Genomic DNA, 23,975 nt, shown 5'->3' with positions numbered 1-23,975 from the left:
GATTTCTTCAGATAAATGCCCAGAAGTGGAATTGCTGTTGTCATGAGGCAAGTTAATTTTACCAAACATGCAAAGAAGCATTAACACCTATCCTTCTCAAAGTATTCTAAAAAATTCAAGAGGGAGGAAAGCTCCCAACTTCATTTTACGAGGCTACTACTACCCCAATTCCAAAACCAAGCAAAGACATTGGAAAAAAAAATGGTAGGCTGATATCCCTGATGAATATAGATGCAAAAATCCTCAACAAAATATTAGCAAACTGAATTCAGCAATACATTAAAAAGATCATACACCGTAATCAAGAAGGATTTGTTCCTGGGGTGCAAGGTTGGTTCGTATCCACAAATCAATTAATGTGACACATCCCATAAAGAAAATGAAAGATAAGAATCATATGATCATATCAGTATATGCAGAAAAAGTGTTTGACAGAATCCAGCATCCATTTGTGATAAAAACTCTAAGCAAAGTGGGATTTGAGGAAATATACTTCAACATAATAAAGGTCATATAAAACAAACCCATAGCTAACATCATACTCAATGGGGAAAAGCTAAAAGCATTCTTCTTAAGAAAAGGAGCCCATTTTCTCCATGTTTATTCAACATGGTATTGGAACTCCTAGCCACAGCAATCAGACAAGAAAAATAAATAAAAATCACCCAAATTAAAAAGAAAGAGGTTAGTTTTGGGTCACAGTAAGGCAGTCCTTACTTTTTATCATTGTGATATGCACCAATTTCAGCTCTCATGGTTTCATTAAATTAGTTCCTCAACAACATGACTTAAATTTTAGCTACTTCAGCACGCTAACTGTAACTGCATAAAGCACAAACTGCACTAACACTTCAGTACACAAATCACAATGTAAATAACAGATGCACATTATGATCAGTGACTAGTCATATTTCTCCTTTCAAAGTCTGTCAGTAACCAGTTACTGCTCATCCATTATTCAGCTCACACACAGATAATTAATCATGTAGTTGTGTTGCTTTCTTGTCAATCAGCAGTAGAGAGATGCTATAGGCACAATAATTTAACATTTAAAGCACTATTACTGTGTGGTCATGTTCTTGGTCATCCTAATTATCTTGGGGATTTAAATTAAAATGTGAAAATTTGCTTTTGATTAATAAGAACAATTTCATCAATCCCATCAATGGATCAAGGAGTGATTTCAACTTAGAAAGCCTATCCTTTTCCATAGAATTTTGAATATGCTATTGATGCTACAACTGGAGAACAAGCATTATCTTTAGCTGAGTTTTGGAAGAAATATGACCTAAAGCATGCAACTGAAAATTCAAGCGTCATGGAAGAAAGCAACAGAAAGTAAAGTGGGTGTAGTACAGTAGAAATGCTTAGCACACTGTGCAAATAACTTTGAAGGATTTGAATAAAACTTAAATGGAGTTATAGGAGAAATAGTTGACTGTTGAAATTTGCCTACCACTATTTAAGAGACTGTAGATAAGCTGACAGCAGCATTTAGTAAAGGCAGACTTCTTGACATAAATGAGGAATGTGGTTGTGATGAAAATGATGAAGATATCACAGAGGAAGTGACACTGGCAATACACTTCACATTAAAGGAAATCTCAGAGATATTTTGTGATATTGAAAGCACAAAGGATAAAAATTGGGAAGCTAATCTAAGTTTAATAAGGAGTATGACAATTCCATGACACATAGAAAAAAAGTTTACTCTGAATTATAATTTACATGATAAAAAGAAAGCAAGCATTGTTTAAACTAATCTTGATAGTTTTTTCTCACAAAATAATTAAAATATTGCAATTTTTGATGTTCCTAATATTTACAATGACAGAATACTAAATAAATATTGGTTTTACTATTTTTCCATTCCCTACACATTTATAACCAACAGTAAACATGCTTAATGTTTTGAAAAAATGTTTTAAAGGCCTTTTGTCAGACAATCATACTTTTCTTCATTGATTAATACTGTTTTGCACACTTTCAGCTTGTATGGTTGTTTTCACATTCTCCCACCACTGTACAAAGCAAGAACTTCCTGCATTAAAAAAACATTTTTACTGCACCATGGGTATACTGAATTAATAATTTATAGCCTGAAGGAATTTTACAACTCTGGGTTCCAGAGAAAAGACATTAAGTGCAAAACACACATCCTTGAATGATCTTTGAAATTCAAAAGATTCAAATTCATAATCTAACATTCCAACTAATGGCTATCTTGTTAGCAATCACCTAAGATATTTGAATATAGCATTTATATGAATACAGTTGTATCACATTCACTCAGGTTATCATTGGCATAGACCAACTAAGTGAAAACAACTCAGACAGAGAAAGACAAATACTATATGATCTCACTTATATGTGCAATCTAAACAAACAACCTGAGCAAACAGATACACGGAACAGATTGCTGGCTGTCAGAGGTGGAGTTTGGGGGGTAGGCAACTGGGTGAAGGTGGCCAAAAGGTACAAATTTCCAGTTATGAAAATTATTGTCATGTGGATGTAATGTACAGCATGGTAACTATAGTTCATCATACTGTATTACAGATTTGAAAGTAGCTAAGAGCATAAATCTTAAATGTTCTCATCACAAGAAAAAAAAAATGTGTAACTATGTGGTGCTGGGTGTTCATTAGACTTGCCATGGTGATCATTTTACAATATATACAAATATTGAATCATGTTGTACACCTGAAGCTAACATAGTATATGTCGGTTATAGCTCAATAAATAAAAAATACAATCATTATACTTCGTGCAAAACAAAAGACAGGCCTAAAGTTAAATTTTTTTGAAGCTTTATAGTTTATAATTGTCCACATCAAAAGTGAAAACAAGTTGCGAGGAAGAGTAAAGTACTTGAAAGCAATGCTCCCCAAACCTCAGTGTGCACGTGAGTCACCAGGAGAAGCTGCTACAGTGCAGATTCAGAGTCAGTGGTGTGGGTTGGGACTGCATTTATAACAAGCTCCTGGGTGATACGGGTGCTGCTGGTGTTATAAGGCTTTACGTAAACCCCTTGCAAACATTTCAGAGTAACATTTACACACACGCACACATACACATGCACACACATGCACACACAAGACAATGTCCATAACAGTTAAAATCCATATAATTATTAAGAGTTGTGTTCAGTAAGGCTTTGCCTTACTTCACATATCAGTACAAGTGGCACTACTGGAGGTAGTAATGCTTGAAATTAAACAACAGTATTGACTTAATTTTCTAAAATTATTCTCTACGTTTTCATCTAATTTAGTCTTCATGAATTAGTCTTGGTTGGGAAGATCTTACTGTATCATTAACCTTCAATTACTTAGTTAATGTGGAATAGGGACTATGAATATGTTACATAGATAATCTATAATTTCTCTTTAACATTTATTTATGATCATTAGAAAGCATTAGATACCATATATTAACGGTATCGTCTATCAAAGTAGATGCTAATAACAAAAATAAATGGTTTGGGGCTTCATTTTATTGATTCACTTTTAACTCTTAACAGAAGTAATGTAATTCTGTGGAAAATATGCAGACAGGCTTGGATTCCAATTTTAATATGTGAGTAAAACTTAGTATTAATCCCTGTTTTCTCATGTATAAAATTGGTGATTAATGCCTAATCTAGAGTTTCATGAGGATTAAATGTATGTTAAGCACCCGTTATAGATATGGCAGCCCATTAAAATGACCTGTTACGAGATAGAGCCTATCAGGAAACAAAATGTTTTTGAACCATCTGTTTCTGAAACATGTAAAAGTTATCCTGCGATACTTCCTTTTTAAAATGATTGTTTTATGCAAATAAAATCTTCCACTTAACCAAATGTAAAATTACCAGCATTTATTAATAAGACATGGAAGCTAGACAAATCTCAGATGACTACAAAGAATTGTAATTGTATTAGCAGAGATTTAGTTGAAAGGGATGTAATCATCAAAGAGAAAGATATAAACTTGTTTGGAAAAGGCGACCTAGTACCTAAAAGTGCCTGGATAGCCCGGGAGTTAAGAGACCAAACTGCAGCCAGCCAACTGGGATAGGAGTCTGGACTCTAGCATTTACTAGTGGTAATATTCTCATCAACTTACTTAATTACTCTGTACCTCAGTGTAATCACTGGGCACAAAGGGGTGATATCAATACTGAACCACGTGTTATAAGGACTAATGTAAAGGAGTTAATACATGTAAAACACTTAGAATGGACACATAGTGAAAACTAAATAACTTTGCCAGTATCCTTATTTTCAGAAATTATAAAATCAATTTCATTTAATTTAGGCTAGGAATCAAGTTTTAGATTACATCCTTAATTTTTTCATTAACATTAAGTTTCTTGGGCTGCTTCTAAACAAATGGAAAAAAATTAACAAAATTTATATTAATTAACTTTTATAGTGTTTACTAACTAAATAAAACTCACTGAGTTTTTATACTAAATCCTACAATCTAAGCAGAATTCAGCCTAATTGTGGTGGAAACAGTGTCTCTTAGGAATACAATCATTTAGAGATTTTACCTGTGAAACATCTATATGGATGGATTTTGAGCAGAGTTACCATCACTGTATAGACAATTTCCAAAGTGATTATTAACCTTTGCCTTTCTTTGGACTCTTTGGGAAGTTAACTAGATTTGTTGAAAAGGAAATCTGTAATCTTTTTTTATTATAGGAGAAAAGTACTACTCAAACGCAAAATACTTTTAAAAAATAATTATTTAGTGAACAGATCTGTAACCTATGAGTAGAAAACTGCTTTGCTCATTGCAAAAAAACCTTTATAAAAAAGATTCTATACGCTTCAAGTTAGGGTACTGAAAGATTTCTTAATCAACTTGTGTTATGGCAGCCTGAGCAGACAATGTATTATTATTACATATTCAATCAGTATAAAACATTTTCTTTTTAAGAACTGGATGTTTCATTCATGTTTTAGTATTAATCCTCACACAGCTGAACATAAGTAACAATCAATCAATACATGTCTTTTTGCTTATTATTATCAATGACTGCTTTAAGTTATTGAAGGCTATCTAACACTAAGTCTCACAACAACCTCTCAAGTGTATCATTATTTCCATTTTACAGATGAGAAAACTGCAGCTTTGGGATGTGAAGGGACAAGCCCAAGGTCAATTAGTTAGTGAGTGGAGAAGCCAGGATTGAAATCAGTCTAGTTCCAAGCCCTGCAAACATCCCCCGTGCCACACTTCCTAGGTACTATGAAAGAGACTCAACCTGTTCAAATGTGATCCCAGCCCTTTGCGAGCCTATATTCTAGTTGGAAAGACATGGCAAAATAATTGAAAAGTTAAATGATGACATAAAGAGAAATAAGAGAGTGATAAAGAAAATGGAAAAATATGACGTTTGAGTGTTCTCTATCTTGTATACAGAGTTCCCAAAACTTATTTGTGAAACTTATTGTTATGCCATATCTACTAAAATCTCAATACTGACTGTTTCAAAGCATACAATTTAGGACATGCTGGTCTGGTTTGTAGGTATACTAAAGCTTTTAATTTAGAGGAGGAAGCTGCAGTGATCTGAGTGGGCAGAAGGGAGGAGAATTAAATTGTAGGAATGCCTAACATATTTCTTGAATCAAAATCCCAGAAATTCAAATGAACTAACTCAATAATTATTTTACTTAAAAAAAAAATTCATTGAATGTGTGAGCACTTTCCATTTAGTAACACATTTAATCCTCACAACATCCTCCTGAGGTTTCCACTTTACTGAGAAGGACCCTGAGTCTCTATGTCACCATACAGCACGGGCCAAGGGCCAGGTATGGAATCCAGGTCGGGCTCCAGAGCCAAAGCAACACACCACTAGAGTTAATCTCTCTACAGAAGCTTCGTTTTAAACCAGCATCGCAGGCAATTCTGATGCAGGCACAATGGAAGAGGGTTTGATAAGACCTGAGCTGACAACCATAAAGTAAGCTGAGTGGTTCTCAAACTTTAGTGTATACCTGAATTCCCGAAGGGCTTGTTAGCACTCAGATGACTGACCCACTATCCAGTTTCTGATTCAGTGGATCTGGGGCTGTCTCTGAGAATTTGCATTTCTAACCAGTTTCCAGTTGAAGCTGACGCTGCTGATCAGGAGACCGCATGTGGAGAGCCACCAGTTTACATTAGACTATGGAGAAATCTGAATATCAGGTGTGAACTAATTTGGGTTTTATCCTGAATGGTGTGTGTGTGTGTGTGTGTGTGTGTGTGTGTGTGTGTGTGTTTTGTTTTTAATTTTTTGACTAGAATAACATTACATGATACAAACTTCAAAAAGTATAGAGTATACATGATAAAAGCAATCTCCCTATTTACTCTGTTCCCCAGCCCCCCAATTCTTTTCCCCAAAGCCATGTGCATGTCTAGTTTCTTGTAGTTTCTTGTGTATCCTTCTACACTTCAGGAAGAGAGGGAAGTACAGTTTTTAGCATTCAGGTACCTAGAATAAAGTTCACTTATTTTCTTATTGGTATAGCAATCTAATAAGTAGATTATTGGAATTTACCATCTAGGGCAGGGGTCGGCAAACTTTTGAGACGGAAGAGCCGCCAGGGGTCAGCAAACTGTGGCTTGCGAGTAAAATTGAAAATGAAAATAAAACTATCATAGTTTCATTTATAAAATTTTTAAAAGATATTATTCACATAATGGTGATTATTTAAAAATATATTTATGGCTCTCGAGTAATTTTTAAACTGTTGTGAGGGACAGGATTCGCTCTTCCAGGGGTCGGCAAACTTTTGAGACAGAACGTACCCAAAGAGCTGCATGTGGCTGGCGAGCTGCAGTTTGCCAACCCCTGGGCTAGGGTCTTGACATTATATAGACTAAACATCTAGATCAAAGAATTGGAAACTTTTAGGTGTAGGTGGAAATTGTAAATGAGAAAGGTAAGCTACAGAGAGTTTAAATAATTTGTACAAACTCATACAGTAAGTGGTGTAGCCAGGGTTCACACCCATGCTCTTTACCCCAAAGCAAGTGCTCCTTGCTGAATTCGCTAGGGGTCTGAGGCCCATTGAGAAGAAGGGACTTACCCAGCTGTGTATAGCTACACAGACTTTCTCATTCCCAGGCCAGCAGTCTTTCTGGTTGACCACACTCTAGGAGGAAATGCTTTTTAAAAATATTTATTAGATTTTTGGGTTTTTATTGATTTTGTCCAAGACCTCATGAAGCTAAGAGAGAGAAGATTCAGCATTAAGTTTCTCTTCCTATAGAAGCTCCTTCGCCTCTAGAACAAAGAGGCCCATTAAATGACTAAATATTACAAAATATGTAACTTGGCTATCACATACATTAAGAGGTTTCATACAATAGTTCGATGAACAGCTTAGCTTTGATATCTGGTAACTTCTCTTAGTTTCTGTATCTCTTGATGGAGACATAATAATACACATTGAATAAATAGTATTAATGGGCCTGTCACTAAATAAGAATGTATGTAAAGCACCAAACATGATGTCTGGTGTAATGTGAACACACACATAAAAAGTTATTTATTATTATTCTCATTGCATATTCAATTCTTAGAACAGCTGGTACTCCTAGGCACAAATTAAGGTTCAACAACAAAAATAAACAATTTTACAAGTCATTTGGCACAAAAGTCATGGAATCTATTTCAATTGTAAAATTTTGAAAAATTAATTCTTTCAGCAGTTTTAATAGTTGGACTAGTAAAAATTACCAAAGATAATTCTAACATATTGAAACATTCTATGTGCAGAATGCAAATATTTTTGGTCACTGCAGCTAGTCTTAACATTTCTAGGATTTTGGTGCTCAGAACTCTAGATAGAGTGTTTCATAATAAAATGCAGACTGTTCCATTATTTACAAAATGCTTTCTGCATGTGATTTGGGGTGCCATTTAACAGAATCATGATCAAATTTCAACTCTAGCCCTTGAACTAAACCTTTGATCTATCAATTCTGAATTACCTAAGGAAAACAAATCCATTCTAATAATAGGTATACTGTTGAGGTATACTATTTATAACATTTTAGAAATTCAGTTTATTTTTTTGCCATATGTGCAAATACAAAACATTTGTATGTAAGTCTATCTTTAAGTGAGAACATAATTTAGATAATGGTTTTTCTAATTTTACTATCCAAGCCATGCTGTGCTATAGAACAGAAATTTTCAAAATTTTTGGTCCTAAGTCCCCTTTACACTCTTAAAATCACTGATAATTCTAAAAAACTTCTGTTTATGTGCCTTATGTCTATTGGTATCTACCATATTATAAATTAAAACAGCAATTTTAAAAATAATTTTTATTATTTCTTTTTAAATAATTAAAAATCATATGTTAATGTAAGTAACACGTTTTTATACAAATAACTATATTTGTAAAACAAGAACATTTAGTGACAAGAGTGAAATTATTTTTATTTTTGCAAATCTTTTCAATGTTTGGCTTAACAAAAGGTAACTGGATTTTCTTATCTGCTTATCTAAGTCAATCTGTTGAAGTTTTGATTGCTTTGATAAATTATGTAAAAAGAAAAAAAAATCCAGCCTCACACAGGTATGTGGTTGGAAAAGGGATAATTTAAAAGCCTTTTTAGAAAATTGTGATTACTTTTTGCTACTACACCAAAACTCAACAAGTGGCAGTTTCTTAGGGGATAATTGCAAGGTGCAACCTGAAACTGTATCAATGAAGTTTTCTTACTCCTTATACTAACACATTAAAATCAACTGGTCCATTTTGCACTTTGAATGGGTTTTTTCTCCATATCTGATTTTGTAACTCATGCATTGGTCGTTTGGAAAATGTTGCTTCACTGAGTTTACGTATTTTCCAAATGTTGATGCATTTCATAAGACAGTATCAACAAGTCATATTCATTAATATCACATCAACCTTATCAGAAAAGCCTTTAAGTACTGGGAAGCTGTCAAGCTCACAGGGGCAGATACATATTTTTAAAAATTCTAAATTTTGCTTAATAGCTCAAATTTTATTATTGGAATCAATTACTGTCAGCTGTTTTCCTTGAACTGTCAAGCTCGCTTTGTTCATTTTTTACAAAATATCTGCCAAATACCCCAGTCTAAATAACCATAGTTTGTTAGTCACCTTCTTCTTTTTAAATAGATTTTATTTTTTAGAGCTGTTTCAGGCTCACAGAAAAATTGAGCAGGAGCTACAGAGATTACCCATATACTTCCTACTGCTCTTAGAAAAATGCCTTTTTTAAAAAATTAGTCCATTCTTCAAATACTTCCTTTTGCTTTCCCTGAAACAATAATCAAAAGATGATAATGGCACTGAAAAATAACTAAAAAATAAGCTTTTATGATAAAATTCTTGACATTTATCCCTCTGAACCAGTCATCAACCTTTGAATTGATTAAGCCCCTTCATCTTTAATAAACATTTTTAATACTTTTAAGGGCAAAAAATTATCAGTTTTTTAAAATTAAAATGAAAAGAAAACTAAGTATGTAATAACCTAGCATAAAATTCACTTGCATACTGAAAAAGTAACTTTTCTTTGTCTATTTTTAGATTATTAAACCTCTCTAATTTGTTTTCACAGAGCTAGGGTAATTAGTTTACACAAACGTATACAAGTAATGTGAACATAAGTGGCAAAATACCAATAACCTTGGTAGGGATAAATTAAATTGAATTCAGTATTGATCTGAAGAAAATGATTAGTGCCTAAGAATACAGTAAGATGGGAAGAACTTTTATAAAGTATCAGACTGATAAGGACAATCACTTTTGTGTACCCCTAAAGAAAATAAATCTATCTCTATAGTTAAGAAAACGGAAGTAACTGCAGAACAAAACAGCATGTTGACATTAAAATATTAAAAATGGTTGAGACTTTTACTACTCTCCAAAGTTTGAACATTGGAATTTTAATTTTGCCAAATTGTTCTACACTTGGAAAGTGAAGTTTTCCATATCAGTGGTTACTTGCCAATTTGGGGTGAGGAAGGGGGTAGGAAAGGGCATAAGAAAACATTTGGGATTGAAGGACATTTTCAACATCTTAATTGTGGTGATGGTTTCAAGGCTTTACATCTATGTCAAAACTTAATGAATTGTATACTTTAAATACATGCAGTTTATTGCACATTAATTATACCCCATAAATCTGTTTTATTTTTAAAGCCAAGTACCTCCATCCCAAGTATACCCAAATCTGTTAAATTATGGGTTTATACAATTCATCACACTGAGATGTGGAGCAAGATTCCTATAAAATGGCCTTACATCATTTTAGAAGGAAGACAGCTTATTGATTTATCACTTTCCATAAGTTGTAAACAAAAGCATTTCAGTGAAAATCTGATAATAAATATATTTCTTAAAGAACTGAGAACCAAATGTTAAAGCCAATATAAAATTAGAAATGCAGTGCTCTCAAATAAATGGAATGTATTTTATGCTTAAAAGGCAACGATGGCCTTTCATCTTGAAGCTTTTAAAAATGCAAGCTAAATCAGATGCTTGTCTCTTTAGCTTCTAAAAATACATTAAACTTCCATAAATAGCCAATGTTACTAATAGTGTAATGGTAACATAGCCATACTGCAGAGACATAAAAATTAATTTGATTTTGTAAGACCTATTCAAGTGAATTTAGAGCTGCTACTCAGTAAAAACATCAAATTAATAAAGTCTGGAAAATTACAGGCAGTAGTATAATTGAAGGTCTGGGTAATCAGTTTACTTATGTAAGAATCATGGTTAAGTATTTCTCATGATATATGGTTGGGTGTCAATGTGATATGCAGATATAAAACTAAATTAAAATATCTACAAACATATAACTAAACAAAATATGGTTTGAAATAAGTTTACATATGAACAAGATTATTAGTATCTCTACTAGAAAATGTTTTGAAGTAAAAAACTCAGCATATCCTTTTGTTCCTGGCTTTAGAAAGGAAGAAATTTTGGCACTTACTTTCCGATTGTATTGGGTAGTATTGTAAGTTGATTGTCATCTACTTTTAGAGTAGTTAGTTTTTTCAACAGTCCTGCAAAAGAGAAGAAGGTTTATTAATACATAAGAACAGATTTCTGATGGGAAATGCAATATAAAAGAAGTAAAGGAATCACTTGTAATAAATGTTTTCTGCTTATATAAACCTACAAACTGATATTTGTGTGTAGTCTAGTTTTGACCTTCCTGTTGCAAAAAATGTACTTACGTCAATGGCAGTTCAAGTACATCAATGCAGACAAGTAAACACAACATAGAGCGCCATAGAAACATGAGTTGACAGTAATCTACCACATTTCCCATTTCTATTACGCAACAAATGGACCAGATGAAAATTTTCAAGCCAGCTGTGATTTAATATTTAATTAACTCCTAAGCACTGATAACTAACTTTCCTGTTGTGATACTAATTGAAAACAAATCTGAATGAAGCCTAATAATTAATGAATGGGTACTGAGCTATTGCAATGCAGTGGTTATAATTACGGGCTTTGAAAATTACAACATATGACCTCATACTCTTTTGGTTTTCATAAATCCTTGACTTGGATCAGCAGTAAGCACAAAAGGTTGAAATTTTTAATATACCAAGTAAAACTGGCCAAGAATTAAAGTTCTAACTACTTATCTTTACCGTCTGATTTATGCCCTCCATACCCTTACTGCTTGTTCTTCTCCCAGGGTTTTAATGAACATTAGCCACAGAGTAAGTGAAGAACAGCTTCCTTTACCCAGTCATAGCAGAACCTTTCATATCAACATAGCCCCAAATCCAAGGGCAAAGCATTATCAGCTGGCTAATTTTTGTTTTACACTGGAAATACGCATATATGCTGTAGACTAGTTTTGCAGAAAACTTGTTCTGATGGCTATAGGAGGTTCCATGGTCAAATGTGTTTGGGAAATTCCAAATTAAAAATAAAAATGAAACAGATTTTTTTTTTAAGATTTTTATTGGGGAGTTGGGGGGATGGGAACAGTGCTGGGGAATTGGGGGAAGGGGAACAGACAAGTTGCTGTCCTTTTGTTCTTCAGTCTAGTTGTGGAGGACGTTGCTTCACTGGTCCAAGTTGGCACCATCGTTGCGCTCTTCCCAGGAGAGGCAGATTAGTCGCTGGCTTCTGGACGGCCGCTCACTGTGGCTGCTGGCTGCTCACTCTGGCTGCTGGCTACACATGGTAGCCCATGGCAACCCACTGCCACAGGGTCTGCAGCCTATGCCGTCGCCGGCGACTCACGGCAGCCCAGCTCCAGGTTGAGCTGTTGTTCAGCATCTTAGCTGTGGAGGACAAGGTCATTGGCCCTCATATGTGGGATCCGAACCGGGGCCCTGTGGCGTCCCAAGCCAGTTCTTAACCATTGCGCCACTTGGCCGGCCCAAAACAGATTTTTTAAAATGAAAGTTTTCCTAGGAGCTTTGGATGTTCTACTGCAGCAATGTGACTCTCCAAAACTACCATGGAATTCATGTGTGTGCCCACAGAGTATCTTGTACAGAGAGTATTTCATGAAGACGCTTTGAGAAGCCCTGCTACAGATCATGCCCACCCATCTGAAGTATTTTAAGGATTCATTAAAGGCATAGAGGAAGTCACAAAAGAACCTGAAATAAAATTGTTGCACTTTAAATTTCAGTATGTTCAGTTTCATATTCTTCAGAGGCACACACCATCTCTATTCCAGTAAAGAGAAATGCTATCACCATGAGAGTGCTGTGAGAAAATACCTACAATATTTGGAGCCTAATACATCAGCTTGTGCCCCCAGGACACACTGCTGAAAACAGCAGCACCTGAAAAAGAGGACAATTCACACTGGGATCATTTATCTCTGAAGTTTGAACAGTCACTGCCATATTTATCTATGTACAAAGGGTGACTGAGTCACTTTAGCTTCTCTGGTGTGTATATTAAAATATCAACCTTGGAAATAGAAAAGAACCCCTGAGCTTGTTGATAAATTACAAAAAAGAAAACAGGGGACTATGAATTATAGCTAAATGTTGTAGGACTCGGTAACCCTGATCGAACTACTGCCCCTGCCCACCGGTGGTGCTAGAGTATTGAAGGTGTCAACATCACTTTACTGGGTCACAAGAAGTTTCGGTGGGGTTACAGACAGCTGATCAAACACCATGAAGCCAGCCAGGTCCCAAAGCGTTCTTTAAGAGCATCACAGTCCCCAGGTCTTGAGGCAGATAAGGGACTAGGACCAAAATGTTGATATAACAGATTTTTCTGAAGAATGGGATGACTCTGACAATTGACAGAAGTTTCTACAGCATTAATAGTTGAAGCAAGTTAGGCTTCCCTGCTTAGTCCTATGTCTATGCATGTAAAGAAACGTCACTCATTTGTAATGTGGCCACTCCGTCACTCACATATTCCGTCCAAGGGGCGGTGCTCTTTGGACAGATGCTGGGGCTTCTGTGGGGATCTGATTGCCTTGGAGTGGAATTAGGCCACTAGCCTCACCACCATTTGCTGTTCATTATTTTCCTCTGGGACATAATTCCTTTATTGCATTTCTATATCATATCTGCTTGGACTCTCTTCGTCTACCCTACAGGAATCAAAAGTGTTTCATCCTGTTCCTTTACACCCTTCTCCAATCCCCACCCCTTTATCTTATACTCCCAACCAGGAAGTACTGGACAGGAAGAAAAAAGAGGCCTTTTGTTATGATTTTAGCTATTTATATATAAATATATAATTAGCAGCAAATATATTAAGCATGAATATAATTCATCATTAAATATACCTAATATAACATGTTATAGAATTTTGAAAGCTAAGTAGCTGTGCATCATTAAATCTAAGATTATAATAATTATTATATTATTATAATAGCTAACATTGATTGAGTGCTTACTACGTGCTAGGTATTCTTCTAAGCAATTCTGCATATATTAATTCATTTATCCCTCAAAGTGGACTTGTCTAAGGTCACACAGCTAGTAAGGTAGAAAAGCCAGAATCTGAACTCAGATAACTTGATTACAAAGTCTGTATCTTTAACCACTAAGTGAATAAGATAAATTATTTGGGAAAGTAAAAAAAAATTATATTCTCCTTCACTGAGTTACTCTGCTATCCAAAGAAGCTGATTATGACAGGTCTATCTAGAAGAGGAAAAGAACCCTCTTCTTTTTCCCTGAAACTGAAACAAGGAAAAGGCTTCTACACACAGGGCTTGCTATTGAGTATATAACTCCATTCGAGTAACCACAGCTGCAGATGAACTCAAACAGGTGTGAAGGAAGTAAAGATTTTATATTAGTGGCTACTTTCCTCTATTGATACTATGACATCTCTTATCTTTTAGTCTTTTTAAATGTCAGTGGTCCAAAAGACAACCTATGCTCAAATACAGAAGACAATATATCTCACACCCAATAAGAACAGTGAATTATTCGAGGGCCTTCGAAGAGGGTTCTCAGCGTCCTATCCCAGACATTACTCTTGACCAAGAAAGTGATGTTTAGAGGAAAGTCAGCCACCCTACCTGTATAATTAGGGGTTCTGGTGACTCTGAAGATGTATAAATACAATTTTCCCTGAAAAGTCAATAGGCTCAAAGGTAGCCTGAGTAGCAAGCTACAATAACAGAGTTACTTTCTTAATCTGAAAACCATTCAGATTCTAAGTGAAGGTGTTAAATATATAATGCTACTTGTCTGCTTAGTTTGTCTTGTGCCAGTCAAGATTCTATAATCTGATGTTTTCTATCATCTATACACGTTGCCCTCCTCAGACCAGCAGGCTAATTTCCTAGTCTACTTTCTTAAAGGAAGGTATTTTCAACAAATAAGTATATCATTTTTGTTTCACGATGTGACATCTATATTTCCAGGATTTCTAATTGGTTCTGTTTTGTTTTTCTTTGTTTGTTTCTTTGTTTTTTTTTTTTTAAATAACCACCTATTCTTAGCTCCTGTTTTTGTTTTATGAGTTATTATTTTTACAAATGTTAGTCTGCCTTTTATCTAATTGAGGATTAATGCATACTTCAAATCTTTATTTTACATTGCTTAATAACTTCAGTTTCCCTTGGAGTAAATTTTTCTACTTGTTTGAATTTTTGGTTGTCATAACAACATTAACTAGTCTTAAAATTTTTTATTTGCACGCTCATTTGTGAGGGTGAATATTTTTTCATTACCTACGCTCACCTCTACCTGTCTGGTGGTTTTATGGTTCTCTCCACCTGATGCCCACGTTTCTGGAGTTCAGAGCCAGGCTTATATCAGCAACCTGGGTTCTTATTCCATGTGGACATTGCAAATCCAGTCTAAACCAGCTTGTGACTTCACAGTTTTCAGCAGTGAATCTGTACATGTTCTCGCCTTCTGTCCTAGCTCCACATATTCGTATTAGTGGCAGGTGTTTTTCAGTCTCTCTTCACAGAAAAAGGGTCCCTTCCTCAATCCCCTGTAAATTTGAGTTCCCTTGTTATGCTTAAGGTCCTATTTCTTTGTTTGTTTATTTGTTTTCACTGCAGGAAAGGAACCTAAGACTGCCACTGCTGTTTGTGGTCTGGAGTTCATCAGTCCTGGCCATGGCTATGTTTTCATTCTATCTTAGGTTCACATAGATGTTCATACTTCTTAAGCATTGCTAAATTATTTTATTTACTGAACCTTTAAGGAGCATTTATTATATACCAGGCATAGTTCTTGGCACTAAGGAGGCAATAACAGACAAAATGTTCTTTGACTATAAGTCATTTTTCTATTCTCATTATGTCTTTCAAGAGGTATGGAGTGGTGGTTGAGTAGGAATGTGAGGTGTGAACCTTAACCAGATGGCTAGCTTGACCAGATGAACATTTCTGTCATCTTCACCAGAGGATGCTATTTTTAAAAAACAATTACACTTCCTTACCTTCTAATGCTAAAGCAGTATTTCCTAAACTTACCTGATCATAAATTTTACCTAGGATACTTAAAAAAGTACAGATAAGAGGGCCTATCACAAACTTACTGAATCAGAATTTTCAGAGAAAGAGCCTGGAAATGTGGAAATGTTTAATAAAGCTTGCAGATATACTTATGATAGAGCAAACTGGGGAAATTCTGTTATAAATTATGTGATTATATAAATTAAAAAGTCATCAAATCTAGAATGAAAAGCTACATAGCCTGTTTTGTTAAAACTAGTGTTCTCTATTAGCCTGAAAATGGAAGCAATAGAATACTGAAGGAAAGTTTCGGCACCTTCCTTGTCTTCTAGCTTCTCTTCACTCAGACTACCTAGGCTGTGACTTAATTTTCAGAAGCATTTAATAAGTTCCAGAACATATGACACATCTAATTCAGAGTGTTAAAAACTATGTCCCAAAGTTAAGTAATTTGATGATTACCTTACTTGCTGAGTACTCTCATAAATAATAATAGCAAGATATCTATACAAAAAGATCTACTTATTATTTAAATCAGACTGTTTCATAATTTTACTCATATAAAATTTAAATAGGATGGATTGAGTGCTTAATATATACTAACAGACAAATTATCAGCCCTCATGTATCTTAATAGCACGTAAAAGGCAATGTGTCTTTTTTAAATAATAGGTCTATTCTGGGTGCTGAACACACAATATGATATATATATGATGTATTACAGATGATGTATTACAGAATTATACACTTGAAACCTATGTAACTTTACTAACCATTGTCACCCCAATAAACTTTAACTAAAAAAAATATATAATATAGATACAGGTAAAAAAAATAAAAAAATAAAAAATAGAACTACAAAGATACTTTACATTTATTATACATCTTTATGTTATACCTAGATGATAGCAATGTTTCAACAGTATTAAAAATAGAATATAGCAAAACTATGTGGATAGAAGCTACTGTGTTCGATAGTAATAAAAGGAGACATACATATATGGTTATTGAATTACTTTAAATCTAAGATATATACTCCTTACAATAACCTTTTTACAACTTACATGTGAAAAAAATTTAAATGTATCAGTTCAGTAGAATCATTTTAATAGGGGAGCCTTCTTGAATTTGACAATTGGAGTTACAATTTCATTTTAAGATATTGGTAAAACAGTATTTTATCTTTTGAAAAATGAACTTGCTAATTTATTAATATCAGGTTAACAGTATATCCCCTACATCTACAGACAAACTGTACTGTCAGGAAAGAAAATGGTATATTTGCATAAACATTCATGACCAAATATATTCTCACCTATAGAGTCAGGCAACTGTTGCAACATATTGGATGACAGTAAGAGGTCCTCAAGGGCTTCACATCCAGAAATGTCCATGTCAACTGTTTCTATTCTGTTTTTCGACATATCCAGGTATACCAGCATCTTTAACTTCCCTATAGACTTGATGACATTGGATAAACTCAGGGTTAGTTGACAAACTTTTGAAAGACATTTTGAAGTTGTAGAAACTACACTATAAAATTAATTTTAAAAGCAACTACAATAATAACAAGTGTTGGGAAGAATGTGGAGAAATCGTAACTCTCATACATTGCTAGTAGAAATTTAAAATTGTGCAACCACTTTGGAAAACAGCTTGGCAGTCTTCAAAATGCTCAACTAGAATTCCCAGATGATCCAGTAATCACTAGGTACATACTCAGTAATGAAACATATGTCTACACAAAAACACAAATGTTCAAAGCAGTATTAGTCTCAATAGCCAAAAAGTACAAACAACCCAAATATCTGTCATTTGATGAATAAAAACATAAAATGTGGTATATCCATATGTAGGAATATCATTTATCAATAAAAAGAAATAAAATACCATATTTCCCCATGTATAAGATGCACACTTTTTAGAAAAATTTGGGGTCTGAAAACTGGGTTCGTTTTATACAGTGGTTGTAATTTTTTTACTTGCATTCCCCGAAAGTGATGAGGAGTTGTATGAATTTTATGATGAATAAAACTTGAGTTCAATAACTTCATGTATTACTTTTTTTTCAAATTTCGGGCCCCAAAATTAAGGTGCGTCTTATACATGCTACAAAGTATATTAACCCTGAAAACATACGCAGTGAAAGATGCCAGTCACAAAAGACTACCTACTGTATGATTCCTTTTTATGACATGTCCAGGAAAATTTGGGAAACTTCCTTGTCTTCTAGCTTCTCTTCACTCGGGCTACCTAGGTTGTGACTTAATTTTCAGAAGCATCTAATAAGTTCCAGAACATATGACACATCTAATTCAGAGTGTTAAAAAGTATGTCCCAAAGTGAAGTAATTTGATGATTACTCTGCTTGCTGGGTACGCTCATAGATAATAATAACAAGATATCAAGGAAATCTATAGAGACAGAGAGTAGATTAGGTCTCTAGAAGCTGCAAGGAAGGGAACATGAAAGTAATTGCTAATGGCGTCAGGGTTTCTTTTAGAAGAAATGTTCTAAAATTAGATTGTGGTGAGGGTAGTACAACTCTGTGTGTTCTAAAAACCATTGAATTGTATACTTTAAATGGGTAAATGTTATGGCATATTAATTATGTCTCAATAAGGAGTTACAAGAAAATGCAACAATAATCTCAAAGTTGCCACTGAATTAAATAAATAAATAAATAAAATTGCCACCAAAACATCCAATGTTGACATATTCATTCTTACAATTTCAAATGCATAAGAAAGTTTTTAAATTGTGATTTGGACTTTGTAACCATACTAAGTGGATTCAATATTTTGTTCATTCAACAGTTTTTTTTTTTTTTTTGAGGATCTGTTGTTATGTATCAGGGCTTGTGTTATATACTGGAGAACAACAATGAATAAGTCAGCCAAATATGGGAGAGACTTGTCATGAGGCAAAGTCTTTCTCATCAAGGAGCTCATGGTAGTGAAGGAAACTGTCAAACAAATAATTATAATACCCTATGATATGTGCAATAAAAAAAGCATGGATGGAGTGCTATAGAAGCACAGTGGCATAGCTACAAATTACCTGGAAGACACTGCTTGTCAAGAAGAGGAGAAATTGTACCTGGAAGAGAGAACAGCACATGCATTCACAGAGAAGTGTGAAAAAGCATGGCGTATCTGAAGGAGAGTGGGAAATTCGAGGTGACAGAATATAATGATGAAGTTAGGATTATAAGAAGCCAGCTGTTATGTGGGGAGAAGTGAACTCTATCTCATAGACAAGAAAAGCTGTTTCAGGCTTTTCAGATGGAGAATGACATGATCAGATTAGTGCTTTGAAATAATAACTTCAGGGGACTGTGAAGAGATTTGTGACTGGAGCCAGAGAGACTCATTAGAAAGACCTGAAAGCAGTTTCGCTGAGGGGATGAGTGGGACCTGAATTAATGTAGCAGAAGTGAGGATGAAGAGGGAATGGGCTCAAGAAAAATTCAGAAGTGGAATGACTGAATTAGTAACTGATTGAGGAGGACGGAGGAAAAATCAAGGGGTGAACAGTGCTTGCGTAGCTGAGACATGGACTACAGGACTTAGAGCAAGATGAAAGTCTTCATTTTCCTTTTCTTTAAGAGTATGGTTTGCAAAGAAATGTCCCCCACATATCAGTGTTCAGTGGTTTATCTGTTTGTCTGGTCTACCTGTGTATACTTTACTATATTGTCTCTACCTATTTGACAAAGTATAACTAAAAAAATAAATAAATGAATTGATTACACACACAAGCACAGTACTTGGTACTGTGTTAGATTCTTTATACATATTATTTGATTTCATACTTCATATTCTTGCTATTCAAAATGTGTTTTGCAGACCAGCAGCACTGGGACCACCTGGGAGCATGTCAGAAATTTCGAATCTCAGATCCACTCCAGTCCTACTGAATCAGAATCTACACTTGAACACACATTAAAGCTTAGAGTTGGAGGGATGCCACACATTGGGTTCCTCCCTGAGAGGCAGAGACAAAGAGACGTTTATGAGAGTGTTCTTAGGATCAATACCAGTGGAAAGAGAGAAGTAAGTAAGAAAGAACTGTGCAGATAAGAAGTTGGGTTGTGATCAAGTCTTGAGGAAGTCCTCAGCAGACCCTTCAAGAAACAGTGAAACCGAGATTGCCCTGCAGTTGTCCTGAGTAGAGGTGAAGGGGCCAGGCCTTTCTATCCCTGCATTAACTGGTCATTGGATGGAAGTCCCCCAAATTAGAGGTGTGACCCTAGGCGAGGAGGTTCTCTTCAGCTGAGATAACTCCTGATGAGGTTGGGGATCTGGAAGCAGCATTCCCAGAAGCTGGGGAGATATAGTCAATGTCTACTACAAGTAACATTCTAACGTTACCCCATTAATAAGGGGTGGGGCTAAAATTTAAACTCACCTTTATCGGATTATACATTATAAAGCCTATTGATTATACTGGCATTTCTTGCTCTCTAACTCCCTAGTAAATTAACCCACATATCTCCAGCTCTGCTCCCTCAGCTCCCCTTATGGACAGAGGGTGTGAGCACAGTTTTGGAGCAGGTGAATAGTTAGACTGGGAACTGGGCACTCTGGGTGAGTCAGGCCAGAGGGCTGAGTTTCTCCCCATGCCTAGAAATATGTCACTTGGAAAAACACTGTCACATTACTTATAGCTTTCTATTCCAAGGAACTATTATGTTGCCTTAGCTCATTCTTCTCTTCTGGTAAGCAAGGAAAAATGATGTTTGTGTTTATGTGTGTGTATGTATTTGCTTTTTTTGTTGTTGTTTTTTATCATGAGGAAATTTCTTTCTTCTCTGAAGCTTCTTTAATTACTCTCTCCAGCACAACTCAATATTTTGGTGTGAAGTTTCTAAACATCTTTTTTTAGAAGGAAAATAACTCTTTGGTGTTTATTTTTTAGTTTTTCTAAACCCTCACTTTCAAACACCTTATAAAGACAATAATAGCCTGGAGAACCAAAGGCCTTTGAGTCCCAATGTCTCAGAGCCCTTGAGGATATTGAATGTTGTCCCAACATCGCTCTGGACATAGTGGAGCCTATAGGCAAACAGTGAAGAGCAAATGAAGAGTAGAAGCTGTCGCAAGCACAAGAAGATATTAAAGTTTTTAAAAAAACAAATGTGGATTCAACACACTGCTTAATCATATTTTGGTTGATTGATTTTAGAGTGATGGTCACAAGACAGGGCAATATAGAAGACTAATTTTTGATCATTATCTATTTGCTTCTCAGAGTTATGAAAAATTGAGTGGATAAATGATAGCCCAGGCTTCTTAATGTACTTAAAAAGAATATTAACTTAATGCATTATGATACATGAACTAATAATAAAATGAAACTGGTTTATTCCCTATGTCTTATGACACTAAATATTTAGGGTTAATCATTGTGTGAAATTGTGAGACATGGGCTGAAGACCACATTGAAGATTAATGACATTCAAGTCATGTGTGTCTAGGTGATTGCTTAATAACTGTCTGCCACCAACACTCAGAAAACGATGCCTGTTTATGGCAGGGGGGTGGGAGGTATTCCCACAAGGAGTACAGCAAAATGTGAAATTCAAGTGTACCAATTAAAGTAAGAAATCTACTTAAATTTGGCAGCATATGAGAAAAATCTACCATTGAAACAGACAAATTAAACAACACTTCTGTTGTATAGATTTCTTGTATACAATACTTCTGTTGTATAATACCTTTCCATTTAAATAATAAGACTACAAAGGAATTTGAGGTCTGAGTTTATTTGCAGGGTTGGATTTGGGGATGTGACGATTGTGAAAAATAAGATGAACCTCTCATTTGTACCTTCTACTGATGCTATAGCAACAGCATTTTGGAGCCTCATAGTGAAATGAACAACAGGGGTTGGTTGGAATTACAGTTCTGCCATTTATTGGCTGCATGACCCTGGGCCAGTTACCAGTTACTTAGTTACTCACTATTTCTGTTTCAGTTTCTTCATCTATAACACAGAGATGGTAAAAACCTAATTTCATAGTTGTTTTGAGGACTCAATGAGTCAGTATTTATAAAACACTTAGATAGTGCCTAGCCTCTGATAAATATTATGTGAGTGGTTTTAAATAAATATATATATTGAAGAAGCATCTATAAACTTTCCCAATGAGACATATATTTTGATTCCTCAGTCTTGCACAGAGGATTGATGAGGATCTTACCTGTGTTGCCCCAGGATTTGCACATACCTTGAATATGACATAAATCAGACTCTACTATGTAGAGTGGGATGCAGATCTTTCTCTCCTGTTATGTTTAAGCCCCTCAAACAAATATATTCAAGGGCATTGAATATATTATCTCTGTAACTCTGACATTAGCATGGTTTCTGGTTCAGACAGGTATAGTTGTAAATGGCTTTTGAATAAATCAATAAATAGAAGATATGCATGCTTTTCTGTTTTGTGTCTCTGATGACAGCAGAATGTATTTTTTTGATAAGAAAAGAAAGCATTTTCCCCCTAGCCTTTTGTCAGATAGTCTCCTTTATGTGGCCTCATGCTTGTTCAAAAGAGAATAAGCTTCTTGTTCTTGTTGCTTTTGCAATCATTTTAATAAGTTTTTAATATCAATTCAAAAGAGGAATAAAATTTGCTTTGGGAAGACACATCTAAATCTCAGTGGCTGAAGAATTATTACAAATCCAGCTGTCCTGGCTGTTTAGCCTAATGCAAGGAGTTTGGAGATGGCTCAACCCTAGTAGTTGCTGTGTGTTTGTGTGTGTGTGTGTGTGTGTGTGTGTGTGTGTGTGTGTACACATGCTTATTTGAGTGCATGTGGTATGAGTGACAAAAGGCAGTGTTTTATGGAAGTCATTCTTTCATGGGATGGAAAAAGCAGGAATAGTCACACTACATGAAATGATTGGTAAACCCATTACTCAAGATACTGGACTGTCCATTAGTTAAGGAAAAATTTTTACTCTAGTTTAACTTTCTGCACCTTATGATGCTTGCCATTTTCAAAAATTCAAATGTTTTACTAAAAATCACCTGAGAGATTTTAATATTTTGGAAGAGATCTAACAATATGAACAGAAACCATTATCTAGTACCTAAAAGATTAAGGTTGATTTTGCAAAACTAAGACTTGATATTATATATAGCATTTCTTGTTTCAAAATATAGCAATATAAAATTTTTAGCTTTTAAAATACAGTAAATGTGGAAAGAGAAAATAAATATCCTTTTAAGAGAACAAGAAAAATCTTTCATACACTTTATATACCTGATAACACTCACAAAAGGTTATATGAACTACTCAAACAAACCAGTGAAAAAAACTTGGTGACTGAATACTCCTAACAAATGTGTTACTTTGAAATACAAATATCAAAATTTAAGATTATCATCAATTACAATTAATATATAACATAGATGCTAGACAACATGGTGTAATAAAAACTTACATACCCCAGGTAGCACTTGCAATGCATTATTATCCATCCACAACTCTCTTAAATTTTGTATTTGATCCATAACTTCAGGCTGCGAGAGAGGTAGAGAGAAAGGAGAGAGGAGAAGAGATCCAAATTAGTCTTTGCTTATCACAATATAAGATGTAATTTCTTGTTCTGGAACTTTTATTTGGGAATCGAGTGTTAATTCTCTAAGAAATTTCAAGTTTAACAGAACTTCAGCAAAACTGGTAGACTCCAAGGTAGCCAATCTGGGAACAATCTGAACAACAAGAATGAAAATTAAAATGTATTTCTCTCCCTTAACACCCTACAGTTATCTTTTGTAACATGTATTACACTCTATTCAATAAGAGTCTGATTTCTTTATTACAGTATAAGATTTTGAAGGGCAGCACAATGTTAGTTTTTTAATCACTCCATCCTCATATCCCATTGTTTGCCATGGTACGTAGCACACTGTAGGTTTTTCTTTTTTAATTATTATTTTTTATTGTGAAATACACGTTTTTTTTAGAATTAGTTTCAGCTGTACAACACAGTGCAATAGTTATACTTTTTACCCCTCGAAGTGACAACCCCCCTCCCCCAATCCG

General features: G+C 34.8%; 1 protein-coding gene across 1 annotated transcript in view; it reads right to left on the bottom strand.

Annotated features, from left to right (window-relative positions):
• Positions 1-23,975, bottom strand: part of LRRC7 (leucine rich repeat containing 7) — a gene marked incomplete at its 5' end in the record, with an annotated part of 273,040 nt that overhangs the window by 96,173 nt on the left and 152,892 nt on the right. The window contains 3 exons of the mRNA XM_019628072.1: positions 10,981-11,053; positions 17,234-17,378; positions 23,375-23,449. Of these exons, the coding sequence (XP_019483617.1) occupies positions 10,981-11,053; positions 17,234-17,378; positions 23,375-23,449 (293 nt within the window). The remainder of the gene's footprint in view (positions 1-10,980; positions 11,054-17,233; positions 17,379-23,374; positions 23,450-23,975) is intronic.

The sequence above is a fragment of the Hipposideros armiger genome, unplaced genomic scaffold (assembly GCF_001890085.2).
Source record: "Hipposideros armiger isolate ML-2016 unplaced genomic scaffold, ASM189008v1 scaffold_746, whole genome shotgun sequence".
Classification (NCBI taxonomy): domain Eukaryota; kingdom Metazoa; phylum Chordata; class Mammalia; order Chiroptera; family Hipposideridae; genus Hipposideros; species Hipposideros armiger.
Note: the sequence above shows the minus strand (reverse complement) of the source record. Positions and strands in the feature narration are given on the sequence as shown.